At 43.3% G+C, this 18301-nt stretch overlaps 1 protein-coding gene across 1 annotated transcript in view; it reads right to left on the bottom strand.

Annotated features, from left to right (window-relative positions):
• Window positions 1-18301, bottom strand: part of TBC1D22A (TBC1 domain family member 22A) — a 346099-nt gene that overhangs the window by 166918 nt on the left and 160880 nt on the right. The window contains exon 10 of the mRNA XM_044678628.1: window positions 10712-10815. Within this exon, the coding sequence (XP_044534563.1) occupies window positions 10712-10815 (104 nt within the window). The remainder of the gene's footprint in view (window positions 1-10711; window positions 10816-18301) is intronic.

The following is an 18301-nucleotide window of genomic DNA, read 5'->3' as shown; positions in this document are numbered from 1 at the left end:
GCTCTGCCAGGTTCCACAGCAACCTGGAGCAAGCATTTATAAAGCACTTTAAGGTTTGAAGGCTCTTTTCACAGGCTGGCCATCAAGACTTCAAAGACATGCAAACACACATGGGCCTTATTTGAAGCCAACAACAATAAACTAAGAATGGAGCTCAAGGCCAGTGAGCCGCGCTGTTGCAGCAGACAGCCTGTGCAGCCAGGCTCCCCATGAGGCCATGACTCAAAGTCCCCAAGGCTCTGAGAAGTGTGGCTCTTGATCAAATATTCCAAGGGAGCAGGCACAGCTGGGGTGTGGCATCATGTTGGGAGAAGCAACAGAGGAGTATGTCCTCACAGACCCATAGGCACCTGAGGGCTCCAGACCACTCTCTCCTAGGTGGGACAACAAGGAATCAGCCAACTGACCCAAAGTTCACAAGAACATGTCATGAGCTAAGCACAAAGGTGGCCGCCTACAGGGAATCCCAAGGCATAGATTCCATAGAATACATAATACCACCACCACCAGCCTAAATACTAACCATCTCTACTCCAACATGGACAGAGGGCCATCCACCATCTCCCCAAGGCCTCCAGTGACACTGTTCTACCATGAGGCAGATTTTACCTTCTATTTTGTTAAAATTATTATCTGGGATAAGATGGATGCCACCTCGACTGACAGGAATGGCAGTTGAGAATTTGGAATGTTCCCAGATGCCATGAGCCAGGGGCAAAAGTCGGTTGACTCCACCCTATAAATACCCCATAGGAACAACAGTTGGGATCTCAGAACTCAAGAGCTGAGACTTGGGCAAACTTCTCTTGGAGCAAGAACTGGGACAGAGGGAGGTGAAGGGTGGAAGAGGGTAGGCCTGAACCTGTAACCTGTACCTGACTGAGAGAGAGCTAGTGATCCATCAACACCATCGGTAGTGGAGCCAAGAGAATATATAGATCATCAATCAACATCAACATCAAGAGCCTTCCCTAATCTCTGGCTTGGCTGTAGCCAGGTCGGGTCAGAGTTAGTGAGAAGATGAAGACCTCCAAGCCTCTACCAGCCTAGCAATCTCCAGCCCTGATCAACGATTAGCTTAGTAGCCAAACAATAGCAGTAGGGTTCCCACAATCCTCAAACCTATTACTAATCCAACCTCAGGTTGGGTCTACTGAGGTTAACCATCTACCTAACTTCTCAAGGGTCCTAACCTGGGCAACTGTTAGAAGGAAGCAGGCTTAACAAGCCTGTCAGGGAGGAGAGGGATAGAATACATCCCTAGCTATTGTGAGAGGAGTGGGTATTTCCTCCCTCACCAGCTATAATCAGCTTAGACTTTAGGCACCTGATCCCTCCTTCATTCATACTATCTGTAAGATCTTCATCCACCCATCCTCCCAGATCTAGAGGGGAAGATCTAAAGGAGATATATAAAGATATATATCTTCTCTTATTCCTTTTTAACAATATCAATAATCTGTAATCTCCTGGGAGGTCCATCCAACAAGGCTATTGAAACAATGAGCTTTTGCTTGGGTCAGTAAGGCTGTCCCAAAGATAAAGCACTGGACCTGCAGTCTGGAAGACCTGAATTCAAATCCGAGAAATTAGACATTTCATAGCTGTGTGATCCAGGGCAAACCAATCCTCTTCAGTCTGTTTCAGTTTCTTCAACTATAAAATGGGTATAACACCACGTACCTCCCAGGATTGTTATGAGGACTAAATGAGACAGTATTTGTAAAGACCTTTGTAAGCCTCAAAGTGCTCAGGAGCTAAATGCTTATTGTCATTATTGCTGTCATTACTGTCAGTAAAGGGCTGAGGTGTCAGCTCTGCTGTCCTTGGTTAAGAAATGCACTTAACACAGTCTTTGTAAACAAAACTCTTCCATTTTTCTTCTTGTTTTAGCCCTCCTTCCATTTTCATCCTTCAATGTCTCTTGGAGGACGATGCTCAGTTGAGGGCCTCAACAAGGTCTCTTTAAGCTCAGCAGCTTCTCTCTGCTAGATGAGGCAAAACTGCTCAGAATCGTCCATCCTCTTCAGTAACATGATGTTCTCACTAGTGGTTGCCCCTGCTTGGGATATTATGCAGCCCAAGGTGTTGATTTGGTTTGTTTGAACTCCTTGTGGTGGTAACATTGGTTTAGCTTCTGGACAAATTGGTCTATTCAGTTTTGATGTTTGCTTGTTGTACACTGCTTGATGAAACGGTCCAGGATTAAACAGTTCCCAGTGTGCATTTTTTTTGCATTATTTAACTTCTCTTTTTTTAAAGACAATTCTGATAAGCCTTACTATAAATAGAGAGGTCATTTGTGGATAATTCATGTATAAATAACAAGCTTTTTCTTCCTGTTATTTGGTGTGCTGAGTTTTTACTTGTTTGCTCTGCATGGCCAGCACCCACCAATTCTGTTTTCAAAGAAAGTGTTCATAAGATGATCAAGGACTAAGGGTCCTGGGTATCTCCAACTCTATGGTTTTCCTCCTGCCTTCTACTTGAACTGTGCTCTCCCAAAGATTCTCCCCATCCCTACCTGCTTTTCCCAAAATTACATTAAAGTCAACAAGAGTCAGAATCAATATGATTTTAAGAGTCATCAAGTTTGACTTCTTCACTGTTTGTAACCAACATGGGTACAGAAACTACAATTATTGTCACAACGGTCTTTTAGGGGAGGAAGAAGAAAGGTATTTTTCTTTGTTTCACAAATCATCAAAAAAATTGTCACCAGGAGTCCAGACTACTGAAGAAGCCCTTGATTAATTGGGCTGGTCCTTGGAAAGTCAATTTGGTCTGTCCTCAGGACCATATATGAAGCTTTTCCTACGTGGATAAACATGATAAAGTTTATGGTACATTTCTGTAGCCTTCAAAAACTAAGGATCCCGTCCATGCCATAGTAAGACATCAAGGCATTTGCCCTGCAAGGCATAGGGATTGGGCCTGTGACTTCATTATTATGAGGAACTCCTAGGTGAGGAAATTCCATCTCCACCTCCCACTCCATCTTTACTAATGCAGGTCAACACTTTCCCTAACACACATAGTGTTAGAGCACTGCCTGGAGTTCTGAGAGCCTGAATGACTTGGTGGGGGTCACATGGCCAGTATGTCCCACTCAGGTAGTCTCTGGCTTCTAGGCTACTCTCTATCTACAATGCCATATTGCCCCTCATTTGCCTTAATATAAAGGATAAAACTTACTAAACAATGTCAGAGATATCCAAGAGTAGAATGTGCTGCTTCATTAGGTAGTGAATTCACCATCAATGGAGGAGTTGCTGAGATGGGATGACCATGGCTAGGGATGCTACAGAAGGGACTGCATCTCTGCTTGTCATCACAGGTCATTCACAACATAAAGGTTCTGAAATTTTGGTCCTCTGTTGGATGGCTCAAACCAGTCAGGAAGAGGTTCAGGGCACCTCTTCTTCAAGCTGAGCTCAAATCTGCCAAAGAGAGCCAACAGGCACCCTACCCCCTCCCCAAATCTTCTTTTCTCCAAACCATCATCACTAGTTGCCTTCATTCTTTCACTTTTGGTACAGTTCTCAGGGATCTAGCCTAAAGTTCATTCCTTCTTTATGGTCCCCTAATCGTCTGGTCATTTCTCTTCAACTTAGGCACATAGAACTGAAGAGAATGTTTAAAATGGAATCATTTGGACATCACCTTTGACATCAGCACCTCTGAGAAGGAATCCTTAGTTACTATTCTGGCAGAGGGAAGGGGTAAAGATTATAAATCTCTAAGACACAGATCCTTGCCCTCAAGGAAATTATAATCAAAACAAGGCATATACCCAAGTTCCCTTAATAGTACTTTAATAATGACAGAGATCATAGACTGTTTAGCAAAGATTATTTCTCATGGGATGAACATTATTGCAAGGACTTCTGCCCCAAGACTTTTTACATCCTTGAAGAACTCTGCCCCAGAAACAGCATCGATGCCAAAGCAAAGCAGTAAAAGTTATGTTTCCTTTGTTGGTTTAGCCAGTGCTAAGTTGGGGGACAATCTGGTCCCAGAGACTGAAGATCAACTCACTATGGACTCCACTGGGCAGAGGCCAGACTGAAGGGTCTAGAAAGGAGAAAAGGCGAATCTTCTCCGTTCATCCCCTTTCATTTGGTATTGACTGGATTTAGCCTTTGTTCCGGACTCGGATTCTGTCATCTAACACATTAATGATCCCTCTCATCTGGACCAATACCCATATCATTAATAGAAATGTCAACAGAAGATCATCAAATACTGTACCTTGGGCAGCCTACAAGATACTCCCATCAAGGATGACAGATTCATTAATCACCATTTTTAGAGTTTGATCAGTCAGCCAGTTCCAAATTCACTTGACCATAATCTAGTCCACATCTCTCTTCAGGTCAAGGACAGCATTAAAGACTAGCAAATGCTTTGTTCAAATCTAGGGAAACCATAAACCCTGGATTCTTCTTCTATGTCAGCACAGCAACCCTAACCTTAAGGAAAGGAAGACCCTAACGAAGCCATTAGGGCTTCACATGGACACCAGTTCTCTTTCAGGTTGCCCACCAGCAATCACTCTTCTGGAATTGGGCCCAGTAATCAGTCACATTGACCCTAATTTGCCTACTGCTCATCTTGGGAAAAGCAGAACAAGTATCTCTAATCTCACAGGACCCTTTAGCTTCTCCATATTTTAAAAGAGATCATCAACAATGGTTCACTCCAACAGCTGTACCTGAGAGTCCTAAGAAAGACAAAAATAAACTGTTATTCCCATCTCTTAAATAGCTTTGGTTTAAAAAGGACTTTCAGGGAAACAATAATGATAATAATGTTGATGTGCCAACACCATGAGGCAGGCAGGGAAAATTCCTTCAAGCCCATATTACAGAAAGGAAAACTAAGGTCTAGAAAGCCAAGTTCTGACAATAAGCAAAAGCAGCAGAGTTCGCATTCAACACTTCTGTGACTCTGCCCACATGTTGCCAAATCACCAACCTCCCCAAGGATTTTTGTAGACTAGGGCATGATGAGGTAAAAAGAGACGAGCTAGATTTATTCCCATCTTCCCATCACCCCAATCTAAAGTGTGAGTAGTGAAAAGGATAACCGCTCCCTTTGCTTTCTCAGGTTTAAAATTCATGCTTCCTAAAGGCCTTGTGCCTTCCCTGTGGCAGGCCTGTCAATAAACCATTTCATCAGAGGCAAACTTGTCGGTTAAAATGAAAAGCCAGCATTGATAGGATTGTTCTGCTTATTTTATTTACAAATAGATGCCAACTCACTCTGGATTAAAGTAGCAGACTCATCCTTCATCAGCCACTAAACTAACCTTTCCTCCAATGGGGAGGGCCCAATAAGAGTGTGGGGAAATTGTCACATCCCACATGCTCCTGTACAATCAGTGATGACTTATCCCCAACATGGTCATGCCAACCTGTCTTCTCCAAGAAGCCATTACCATGTGCCCCTTTGGCTCTTCTCATCAATAATCATTTATGCTCCTCAGGAACTCCCAACAGCCTCATGGGTTCAGATCATCTGTGCCAGATGTCCCATGGAGGCTCTAAGTTGTAGAGTTATAAGAACCCTCCCCAACTCCCCACATTTTGTTTGGGGTAGAACAGAGAGAGCAGTCGTGGATGAATCACTATCTTCACTGCAGATGGAATGAGTCACCTCATCTTTTCCCCTAGACTCTTCCCTCTGGCCATCAAGGGGACAAGAGGTCTACCCACCATCCTTCTAATCATTCAGATTCACCACTGTAGGGTTACTCTCTACTGCTCACTCTCCCTCAATCTATGGATGCTGCCATTTTTACCTTAACATCTCTCACATCCAATCCTTTGCCTTCACTCACAAGCTCCCATCACCTTTTGCTAGGATTGTTGCAAGAGCCTTCCTATTCATATTTTTGCCTCCTCCATTCTCTTCTCTGTCCGATCCACCAATCATACAACAGCTAAAGTGATTCTGCTCCAGCACAGGCCTGACCATGCTTGCCCCATATTCAATAAATTTTGGTAGCTCATTGTCTCGCTTGAGAGTGTTTTATACTGTACAGAACTGTTAATTATAGGAATTTAAGTACATAAGTTTACAATATCACTAAGTATTTCTATAGGCAAACATATATACACGTGTGTGTGCACACACAGGCACACATGTTCAAAATCTATTTTCTGACAGGGGAGCACAATTTTCCAAGTTCAGGGAGCCCTTCTCTGGGGACAGACACAACCAGTTACTTCTTTCCTTCCTAATGTCACCCAGAAGTCTCAGAGCCTCCAACAGCAACCATGCTGAGAATAGGTACTTTCAAAGGCAGGTGCTTCTGTTGGCCTCAGGCCCAGCCTCTTTGGCTCTTGAATCTTGCTGCCTTGTACTAAGAAGCAAAATTCTGCTGGGAAAGAGTCCTGAAGTGGTGTTGGGGGACCTGGATACCAATGCTGGCTCAGAGACCCACAAAGGTACTTCCTGACTCTGAGCCTCAGCTTTCCCATCAGGGAAATGGAGACAATAGCACAGGATATTGGGAATGTGCTTGGTAACTCTTCAGACAGAGGAGTCATTGAGGCCCATGCCTCCACACCTCCTTTGATCTTAGAAGCATTAATTTTCAGTCCCTTAACTTCCCATGTAAGGAAATAAGGCCTAAAGGGAGTGAGGGACAAGGAACAGACCTGAACCCAGAGTCCTGACTCCCAACCTAACATTCTAACTAGCATGGCCACTCAGAAAGAGAAGCCCCAGCATTCCAACTGCTATGATTACAGATCTCATTACCCATAAAAATAAAAGTTTCTTGACATTTCCTGGCATCTTTTGCTTTCTTTAACCTCTATTCTGCTCGATCGAACATTCTGGGCCAGACACTAGAAGTATAAACACAGAGAAAACAAGCCCCCTAACAAACACAGGCATCCAAATAAGAGGGAGAGAGGCAAAAACAGGAGAAGCCTGGGCCAAGGGCACATGAGTTTTAGGAAGTAGAGGCCAGCCCCTTTGGGGAGGGGGTCAAAGCTATGGGAAAACTGAGCTCTGAGAGAGGTAAGGGACTGCCAAAGATGAGGATGGGGGCAGAGAAGGGAAGGAAAGCCCACTGGAAAGATCAGGGATGATCTGAATAAAAGAATGAGGCTCAGAGCAGGCAGGTTGAGCACTGAGAAAAAGGGCTGGCCTAAATGGTCTCCAATGCCAAGGGGCCCAAAGATTTAGGCAGAAGGCTAGCCCAACAAGAGCAACAGGATGAGTGGGAAGCAGCAAGGAGTTTCACTGTGGTTAAGGAGAAGACAGAATCAGGAGGCAGCATTAGGGGAGTCAGGAAGGTTTGGATGTAGGGCCCCAGGATAGCCTCTAAAAGATACACAACAGAGCAGGGGATAGTCTGCCCAGGAGAGGGAATTTCCTCAGGTCCCTCTACCCATGGCATCCCTAGGAGCCTCCCACCCCCCAAAAGGAAACATCACATCACATATCCACTTTACATCTTACACCTCGGTCATTCCATCTAACTTCAAGAACTGCTCTGCTTTCCTCAGCCTGAATATGGAGTCCTGCAGGTAAAGCCAAATCTCCAGGGAAAGAAGGAGAAATCACTCATTCCCCAGCCCATGCATTCCATGTCCCAGAGTTTTCCTTGCCAGGATGTTCTCTTTGATCCGGCCATACCATTGTTGAGTTTGTACCCCAAAGAGATCATAGATAAACAGACTTGTACAAAAATATTCACAGCCGCAACCTTTGTGGTGGTAAAAAACTGGAAAATGAGGGGATGCCCTTCAATTGGGGAATGGCTGAACAAATTGTGGTATCTGCTGGTGATGGAATACTATTGTGCTCAAAGGAATAATGAACTGGAGGAATTCCATGTGAACTGGAATGACCTCCAGGAACTAATGCAGAGTGAAAGGAGCAGAACCAGGAGAACATTGTACACAGAGACGGATATACTGTGGTAAAATAGAATGTAATGGACTTCTGTACTAGCAGCAATGCAGGACAATTCTGAGGAATTTATGGAAAAAACGCTACCCACATTCAGAGGAAGAACTGCAGGAGAGGAAACACAAGAAAAACAACTGCTTGAACACATGGGTTGATACGGACACAATTAGGATGTAGACTTTTAATGACCACCCTAGAACAACTATCAATAATATGGAAATAGGTCTTGATCGAACACACAGGAAGAAACCAGTGGAAATGTGTGTCAGCTACTGGGGGGAGCGGGGGTGGGGGGAGAGAGAGCAAGAACATGAATCATGTAACCATGGAAAATTTTTTCTAAAAAATTAAAAAAAAAAAAATCAATAGTCACCACGAAGCCATCCACTAGCTGCTATGCATTTGGTTCCATTTTGTGCCTAAGCAGCCAAAACAACTCTGGTCCCTTTTCCTCCCAAGAGCCATTCAGATGTCAGAGGACAATGATCACAAGGTGTTCCCCAAGTCCCCCAAGCAAGGATGATGGCCAAGCTCTTTTATGCTGGATACAGTTCTGCCTCTCAAGATGAACAGATTCAGATACCTTAAGCATATGTGGACCGGGTAGGACATCAGTATCTTTGATTTGACATATCCCAGAATCCAAGAGGTCATCCAGCCAGGCCTTGGCCTCCAGCAGGGGAACCTCACTGCATCCTGAGGTCCCTAATCTTGCTTGTGGAGAGCTGGGAAGGAGTTCTTCAATTCTATTAAATTGAAATCTGCCACTTCATACTTTTCCCCATGATTTCTACTCATGACCTCTGCAGCCAAGCAGTGAAAACTTCATGTCTCTTCTGAAGGACAATGGCTATTCTTGAAGACAATGAATCAATCCACCCCAAACCAAATATTCCCAAGCCCTTCAGTCAGTCTTTAAATTATATGATTTTTCTCTCACTGTCATTTGAGCCCACTATCTCTTGTTCCTTTTTTTTTTTTTTTTAATGGTGCCCAAAATGGATGCTTGTACTAGAGGCAGGTCCTGACCAGGACAGAAGGTGTCAAGATCTATACCTCCGGATGTGGTTTGTCCACTCAAGACAGGGTTTCACCTTGGTGGAGGGTGGCAGAACCATCAGCTCCCTTGGTCTTGACAGTCATCTTCTATTCATGTCACCAAATGGCATTCCCTTCCTTCAAAACTATATCCCATTGCTGACATACATTTTTAAAAGGTCATTTTAACAGATCCCTAGGAAAACATCCTCTTCTTCTCTGGACTTCTTGGGCATTTTTCCTAGCAGCTTCCTTCCATGCAAAGGACACTGAACTGTAGAGATTCTGTGACCTCTACTTTGTTGTTTTTGTTTTTTTTAAACCCTTACCTTCTGTCTTGGAACCAATACTGTATTGGTTCCAAGGCAGAAGAGTGGTAAGGGCTAGGCAATGGGGATCAAGTGACTTGCCCAGGGTCGCACAGTTGGGAAATGTCTGAGGTCATATTTGAACCCAGGACCTCTCAGCTCTAGGCCTGGCTCTCAATCTACTAAGCTACCCAGCTGCCCTATGTGACCTCTACTTTGTCACCAATTTTTCTTAACACTTCTGCCCAGCATCTCAATAACCAAGGAATTCCTTTCTCAAAGCACAGCTTGGTTGGAGAGGAATGGGTCAGCAAGTCCTCTCTGTAAGAAAGCAGATCTCCCAATGCATGTCACAACCTCAGAATTTTAAAGTTAGAAAAGGCTTGGAAGAATCCTTAGTCCAATCTTTTCATTTTTTGGATGTGAACACTGAGAGAAGCAGTGACATACCCATGATCATACAGAAGATAGAGGAATTAGTAGTAGAACTGATTTTAGGGAGTTTGTGGGAAATCATGTTAGGGAACCAAGAGAGAGGAGAAGATTCAGGTAACCAAATCTCAGACCTCTTCTCAGGTCCACTCCATTCCCTAACTACATGCTGGCTGAAGATAAAAAAGCAACATCAGTCTAGTGGTATGAATGAAGCCTTGTCCATATCTAGCAAAGCTGACCCAAGGGCTCAATCTAGGACCAGTCTTGGAGCCTGGGCTCGGGAGAGAGCCAGTATGTGACAGTTGCCTGGGGGCTAGCCAAGTAAGTGAAAAGAGTTTCCTCCCCACATTGGCCCCATCTAGCAGCTATCTGAGGACCTTGCAGTCCCCAAAGCCTGTCTGTGAAGACCTGGAAGAGTTTTTTCTCTGAATGGGTTGGGAAAAGACTATCTCATCCAACTAAACCAAGTCACTTGATTCTTCCCAGCGGGCAATCATGTGGGCAGTTCTGATTTAGGGATCCTTCTCTCACTATTAGGGAAAATGGTAGGGTAATTCTGCTCAAGTAGGCAGTGGATGGCATGTAAATATGATCCATGTTCATGAACAGGTCCTCCCAACTGAAAGGAAGGGAGGGGATAGTCATATTTTGAGTCAATGATATGGAGGTTTATCATCTGCTTAGCTTTCAGGGGCCACAGATTGATCAGCTCCCAGAACAAGGACATAATTGATGGTCCCTGGACACAAGCATCTAGCATTCGGAGTCCTTAAAAAGATGATACCATCATTAAGTCAAGTTCACCTGATATATACTCAACAAGAAATACAGGTGTGATTTTTTTAATTCCCATTTTTGGTATTGCTGAAATCCCTGGACTTTATTTACATTAAAGGACTCAAGCTAATATTTTTTCTATTTACAAAAGAAAACAAAACCAACGTTCCCCATGCAGACTCTGCTCTCCATCTGCTCTGCCCTAGGGACTGGGCATCATTTACCTGAATGCCATCCAGAAGTTTGCTCAGGCACCAGTAGCTGTCGGCTTCAATGTTCCTCAGGACCTCTTCAGGCACACAGGAAACATCCACATTTTCGACTTCTTCTTCTGTATGGGAAAGAGCATTGAAAAGAAAAATTAAAAAAGACTAAAAGCAAGGACCTGCAGAGTGGGGAAACTGAGGCCAAACTACACAACTGGCAAAAGAATACTGACAGAGCCTTTAGTCCCAAAGTTCCCCAGGTAACACTTTTCTTAACTCTCCAAATGAATAATGGATTCCTCAACCCCACCACTTAATGGTTCTCCATTTTAATAACTAATTAGCTGCAGATAATGAATATTCTGAACCTTCTCCGATTAACTGGCATAATTAATACACAGTCAGTGATGCCTTCCCAGGCATTTCAGAACTAAGAGAAACATCATTAGTAATGAAGATGCCTATTTGGGGATATTTACTTCTGCTGGTGAGACACAGAGTCTGCTTCTAGGATGAAAAAATCTCCATTTTAGGCAGACAGAAAACAGACAAGCAGGTCAAGTGCATTCCAGAAGTCCTCCAAAGCATCCTCTACTGATACCTCAAGGCCATGACAAAACTGAAAGGGCCCCTCCAAGCACCCTGGGCACCACTGAAAGATGGCATGTCTGCCACCTGAGCACTACTCTAGAAAGTCTAGAGAAACTAGTGCCAGGCTGCCTGCAGAAGGAGGAATGTTCTGGCCTTACTAACCCACAAAACCCTCTAATAAGCTGAAATGGGGAAGCAATCTAAGCCAGGGAAGGGAACACATCCACTGAGGAAACCTCTGATCTTTAAAGTCCTGACAAAAATATTCTGCCAATGTCTCTGCCAGAAATAGCCTCAACAGCCCCAACAGCACAGGTTCCTCATGGCCTGGCCCATAAAAGAGAAGGTATGATCAGAAAGCCACCAAGAGCAGACACCAGATGCGACAGGATGAGTTAGTGAGGCCAAGGGAACTCTTTATCCTCATCTGTCCAGGGAAGACGATGAGACTCTCTTAAACCTGCTTCCCCAAGTGGTTGGGAAGGAAAACAGAAAGCACCAGAAATGGAAATGGGAGTTATTACTATGATTAGGGTGTGGATTTTCAAGTCACAAGAGCTGAGTTCAAATCCAAACCCTTTCACTCACTACTCACCAGACTGGACTCAAGGTCCACAATCCCTTCTGGCTCTAAAGCTACAGTGACTCTTCCTCAAGGACCCCTACAGCAAAAGCTGAAGCTGCCAAGCCTGTTCTCTAGAGGACTGTGAACAAGCACCCAACAAGCTGAGAAGGTAGAGGAGGGTTATGATCACACTGGTGGGAGAAAGAGCCCCACCAGAGAACACAGAATGGAGGAAAGTCTGAGTGAAGAAAGGAGAAGATCCATATGTAGATGATGAATAACACATTACCTAAGTCTGGGTTGCTTCCTCCTGGGAGGATGCTGACTTAATAATAAAATGTACTTAAAGTTGAAACCTAATTCACATGTCTAAGTCCAAATGCAAACAACAATCAAAATAGATTTGGGGTGGGGGGGCTCTTGTCATTGCCCATACAACACTTGCAATTACTTCTAAATGACTGAAGAATAACTCAACATTTAAGGGGATGTTTGTTAGACAAATACAAAAGGCAGTGATGGGCAAACTTTTTAAAGAGGAGGCCAAAGGAAAGGAAATGCTCATCTGTCAGTCTGTTTCTAAGGCAACTCTTTGGAAGTTTCATTATATTTTATCCTACTCATTGTATTTGTCAGATTAGGAATAATGTCAGGAGGCGGGATAGAACATTTCAGGGGGCCCATCTGGCCCCGGCCATAGTTTGCCATCCCTGCCCTAAAGGATCAGCCACATCTCACAGTGCCAACTCAGTGCCCTAGAAGTATCATAAAAGTGAGAAAAGGTCTGCTTTTAAAGCAAAAGCAAATATGGAAATGTTGAGCCCAGAAAATCTCTGGGAAACCCTAACTAAAGTGAAAACTGGAGCAGGAAGTGAGTGTTGGACTCATGCTACAATACCTCTCTGTGTGAACCATGTCTTATTCATCCCTGCTTTGCCATGGAAATATGAATAGACAGGGTGTCCGTGGAACAGTTCACAGGGCACCTTCACAGAGATCTGAAGGCAGGCAGGACAAGAATGGGCTGTAAGAACTATTGCAAAATCTCCAATAACTTCCATTTCCACAAAGCCTTAAGGAGCCAAAGAACTTTTCTCACAAGAAATCAAGTCAAACCAGGTCAAGAAGCATTTCTGAAGTGTCTACTAGCATTTATTTGCTAGTGCTGGGAATACAAAAAGGAAAAGAAAAAAGCAAGTACCATACTCCCTGGCCTCCAAGAGCTCACAGTCTAAAGGGGAAGATGCCATGTAAACTGCTGCATACGAACAAGCCCTAGAAAGGACTGATGAGAGCAATCTCAGAGAGAAGACACTAAAATACTGAAGGTTTGGGAATGGCTTCCTGTCGAAGGTGGACCTTTAGCTGAGACTGGAAAGAAGACAAGGAAGCTAAGAGGCAAAGATAGGGAGGAACAGCACCCTGAGGGACAGCCAGTGATGATACCCGGAATCAAGTGATGGTGTCTCTTGTTCAAGGAAAAGCAAGGAGACCAAGAACTCAGGGTATCTCACAGGAAGAGTGAGAAGACTAGCAAGACTGGAAGGGACTAGGTTATTTAAGAAGAACTTTTAAAGCCAAGTGGTGCATTTTCAGAAAATCACTTTAGTGACTAAAGGGAGGATAGATTAGAGAGGGAGGGATGAGGCAGGCAGATCACCCATCCCCTACACTCAGAGACTACTGCAATAATTTAGGCGATGAGGGTCAGAGAAGAGAAGGGAGTGTATTCAAGAGATGCGGCAAAGTGAGATTGACAGGCTTTGGCACTATACTGGAGATGGGGGAGTGAGAGGAAGTAAGGAGTCCAGGATGACTCCTAGGTTGTGAGCTTGAAGGACTAGGAGGATGAGGGTGCCATCTACATTAATAGAGAAGGGAGCGGCAGGAAAGGTTTAACCAGAGATAATTTCATTCACACATGTAAGTCATGTGGTACTCCCAATAGATATGTGGTAAAAGATATGAACAATTTTAACAATTGACAATAATCACATGAAAGAATGCTCCAAATCACTCATAATAAGAGAAATGAAAATCAAAAATCACCCTGAGCTTTCATGTCGCCTCCAGCAAATTGGCAGAGATGTCAAAATACTGGAATAGTCTATGCTGAAGGGGCTGTGGGAAGACAGGCATAATGAAGTATTTGGCATGTCCATATGAATTAACACAACCAGGTTGGAAACCAAGTTGGAATTATGAAAAATACAAAACGAGGCAAAAAGAGGTCTTTGGGAAAATCTCCATTTATGCCAAAAGATTTACAGCTACACATCAATAGTAGAAAAAACCAAGCAGAAGCCCCAAAGTGGAGATGGCTACGGGCACATCGCCATTGTGATGAACTGGGAAGGCCTCCATGAACCAGTGCAAAGTGAAGTTAGCAGAGCCAAGGAAACCAGACACACAATGACTGACTACAACAGGGTGAATGGAAAGAAACCTATGGCACAAGCAGAGTTATAATGACAGAGCAACAAGTGACAAGTACTGCCCAAAGAAGAGATTTTGCCAAAGTAACAGAAAGTTATCATATAATTATCTTGATAAATTTTGATGACTGCCTAAAATAAGATGCTTCTTCTTTTAAAAGAAAGTCTTTGTTCTAAGAGATAGCTCTCTCAGAAGGAGGAGGAGGGATATAAGATTAAATCTAAGTGAATTTCATAGGGATGCCATGGGGGCTTTATTATTTAGAACAATAACTTTATTTTGTTTCATGCCTAAAACACTAGTTATTTCTCCTTTAGCAATTGACTAGTGTGCTCAGTCCCTAGATACTTCCAGACCAAGGCGACACTGTTTTACTAATTCCTATTAACCCATATTAACTGGACCAATATGGAACAGAATGTGGACTAGAACATGGACCAATATGGACCCAAAGTCACTCTCACTGCTCTTACAGCTATCTTTGGATCACGGTATATTACATAATGGTGGCTGAAAGATGAAATGACTAAAGAAACAAACGTTTGGGTCTCTGAGCATTTCTATTAAGGAATGTATGCCAACTGCCCAAGGAATCAGAAGTAAGACTTCCTCAGCTTAGGACTGGACCCTAAAAGGAAAGAAAAACTTTATAACACAGGGGAGACAGACTTTTAAAAGCAATTAATAAAATGGGTCCAGTTTATTAAAAGGAAACAATATAATATTAATTAATCTGACTTCTAATCAGTGGAAAGATTAAGGACTTTCCAAGTTGGAAGAGAGAGAGTGAACAGGTACAATTCCTTGAATTCAGAAAAAGTATTCTACTTCTCCTCAAGTATCTATAAACAATCAAAGGGGCATGGCAACAATAACTAATTGACCAGTATGGAGGCCATTTTCAGAAAAAAATAAGAGTTGTTTGAGATGCATAATTTTGAGCAAACTCCTTGCATCAATCTTTGGGTCTTATGTTCTTTCTGTTCAGCATAATCTAAGTCACTAACGGTGAACCTTTCAGAACCTTTTAGAGACCAGGTGTCCTCCTCCCTTACCCCAGACAGGGAAAGGAGAAAGGGAGGGGAGTGGCCTAAGCACTGGGCTTAGGGGAGGGTGTAAGTGTAGAGAGGCACAGTGGAGAGGGGGAAGAGAGCAGCTCCTCTGGAGTCCCTCTGCCTTTCTAGTAACTAACTCTGCCTGGGATTCCACACATGCCCACAGAGAGGTTTCTGTATGCCATCTTTGGCACATGTGTCATAGGTTTGCCATCATGGACCTAGATCCTTAGTCAATGGTCCCTGAACAGCAGGTAGAGTAGTCCAGCTTCCCAGCCACACAGGGCTAGGTTCAAACAGTGCAATAAAGTTTTCTCCCAATTCCCACAATTGAATAAAGTTTTCTCTGGAATTGTAACTGGGACCATAGCAGATTTGCAAAGGGTCCTAATAGAAACCTATACAATGTTAATGAAACCAAAGGCTCAATGTCCTAAAGCATTTAGAGAATGGAAAACACATTCTTGGGGTGGGGTAGAGTGGTGAGGGAGATGTGGCAGATGCTCTCAAAAGCACAAAAAAAAAAAATCTATAGCCATTCTTTGTGATGAGATGATATCTCTTTACCAAACAGTGGTCATCCTCAAAGCTGATAGCAGGTGGTGCTATTCATCCTTCTTTTTCAAAGAGAAACAATGACATCATGGGGAGAGCTTGACTCCAGCATGATTTGGTCTGAAGTGAGGCAAAAGAACAATTGCTTTCAAAGTGTTCTCCCCAATCAGCTTTGGTTCCAGTCTCAGAACATTCAATGCCAGTCTTCTCCTTGACCACTTTCAGCTAAGTGACCACTTACAGCATAGTCTCTCCATTCAGTGGCTCATGGGGCCTTGACATTACTGCTTCAGGTTTTCAGTATCTTTCATTGACATACACTAAGAGTTTCAAACTTATTGAGCCCAAATGACACTTTGATACCCTTATGGAAAGATTCCATGAGATGAAGAAAGTTGTTTGTTTTTTGTTTTTTTGTTTTTTAATTTTATTTAATTAATTAATTTTGACTATTTTTTCATGGTTGATTCATATTCTTTCCCTCCTCTCCTCCCTCCCATAGCACTTTACCTGGGTTTTATAGGTATCATTGACCAAGACATTTCCATATTATTAATATTTGCATTAGAGTGATCATTTAGAGTCTACGTCCCCAATCATATCCCCATGGAACCATGTGATCAAGGAAATGTTTTTCTTCTGGGTTTCTGCTCCCACAGTTCTTTCTCTGGATGTGGAGAGCGTTCTTTCTCATTAGTCCCTCTGGGTTGTCCTGGATCATTGCATTGCTGCTAGTAGAACAGTCTATTACATTCGATTGTGCCACAGGGTATCAATCTCTGTACAATGTTCTTCTGGTTCTGCTCCTTTCGCTCTGCATCAGTTCCTGGAGGTCTTTCCAGTTCACATGGAATTCTGAAGGAAGTTTTAAATGTGTTTTCAGGTGGAACCTGAAAGGTAGCCTAAATATATCAAATGGCTGAGAAGATGTAATTATTGTGGTAGTTGATGCCATCAATGGATGAGCTCAATTCTCAAACCAAGGCAGAGATTAGATCATTTCCCATTCTCTACCAACAAGCAGTAACCTTGGCATATATAGTTAAGTAAGCAAAGAAAATCCATCTCTAAGTCTGAGCTCTGTGTTTTCAGTGTTGGCCAAATAACTTGAGGCAGGATTGGGAAAGTCTGGACTGGAGTCAAGTTCCACGTTCTGCTACTTATCCTCTCTGTGACCTTGAAGAAATCCCTTCCCTTCTCAGGGACATGGAGAGTTTGGACCCAATGGACTTTAAAGTCTCACCTGACACTACATCAATAGTCCTGGAAACTGATGTTACCTGGCATGGGATAGACCTTCTCTGGTAAATCACCAGAGCAGGTCCATCAGAAAGCTCAAGAAAGGAAACAAGCTAACATCAGCACTAAAGACCCAAGAAAGGTGGAGATGCAGTACCCCAGAAAATGCTGGAAATCAGGGCAACCTAAGCACTAACCTGGGCTCCATTCTTTACTAGCTGTAGAACAAATTGGCTCAGTTTTCTGGGTTTCAGGTTGTCCATGGGAAAAATGGGAGGAAAAATAATTTGGGTTGAGTTAAAGAGCTCTGTAAACCTCAAAGAGAAAATGACTCATAATATACTCAACCTAAGCAACCTTCCTATAAAAATCACAGTTACATTTTTTATACCATATACAGCCATCAGAGAAAACTGGCTGGGGAGCTCCCTATCTAAAAGGCATGACTTAGCTACCCTCAAAAACAATTCAATATGCTACATACCAACTGGAATTAATCGGGGAAAATATTCATCCTAGTGTCTTAGAAATGAGACAGTAAGTAGGTCAGACGGCACCAATAACAAGAAGCCGGATTGGAAATGTTTTCCTTTGCCAACTTCTTTCAAAGACCTTTAAAGCAACTAGATTGCCTCAGACAAATAAACTGCAGATCTGGAGAACAAAGTACTCCACGGATCTGATGTTCCTAAGGAGAAGTCCCAGGAATAGCAGGGAGAATCTGACAGAATGGATGCAAAGGGGATGGGCTGGAGTCACCAGAGTTAGTTGAGTGCCGGTCCAGGAAGCTGGGGGAATCCAGAGAAGAGAAGCACTCTGCCCACCACCATAGAAACAGGGAAGCCCCTCCATCTTCCTAATGTCCCAAAGTGATTATCATAGGTGGGAATGGCATATCCAGGAGAAGAGAGCATCTTCCATGAGAAAAAGTCCAAGACATTACTAATATCTCAAACCATATACAAAGGCTGAGACCACAACTCCTGGCTCTAAAATTCAAAGGCATTTCCAAATTGTCTCCATCCTGACACCTGACACTACTCTTCTTATCATCTACATTTTGGCCAAACTAGACTGCTTTCTGTTCCTTCTATTGCTTTGCTGACCCCCAACTCCCACATCTCTGCTCAGAGCAAACTTCAAAGCAATAGTGACAGATAATGTAAC

Source organism: Gracilinanus agilis, chromosome 5, assembly GCF_016433145.1.
Source record: "Gracilinanus agilis isolate LMUSP501 chromosome 5, AgileGrace, whole genome shotgun sequence".
Classification (NCBI taxonomy): Eukaryota; Metazoa; Chordata; class Mammalia; order Didelphimorphia; family Didelphidae; genus Gracilinanus; species Gracilinanus agilis.
The sequence above is the reverse complement of the archived record's forward strand: the minus strand, read 5'-3'. Positions and strand labels throughout refer to the sequence as shown.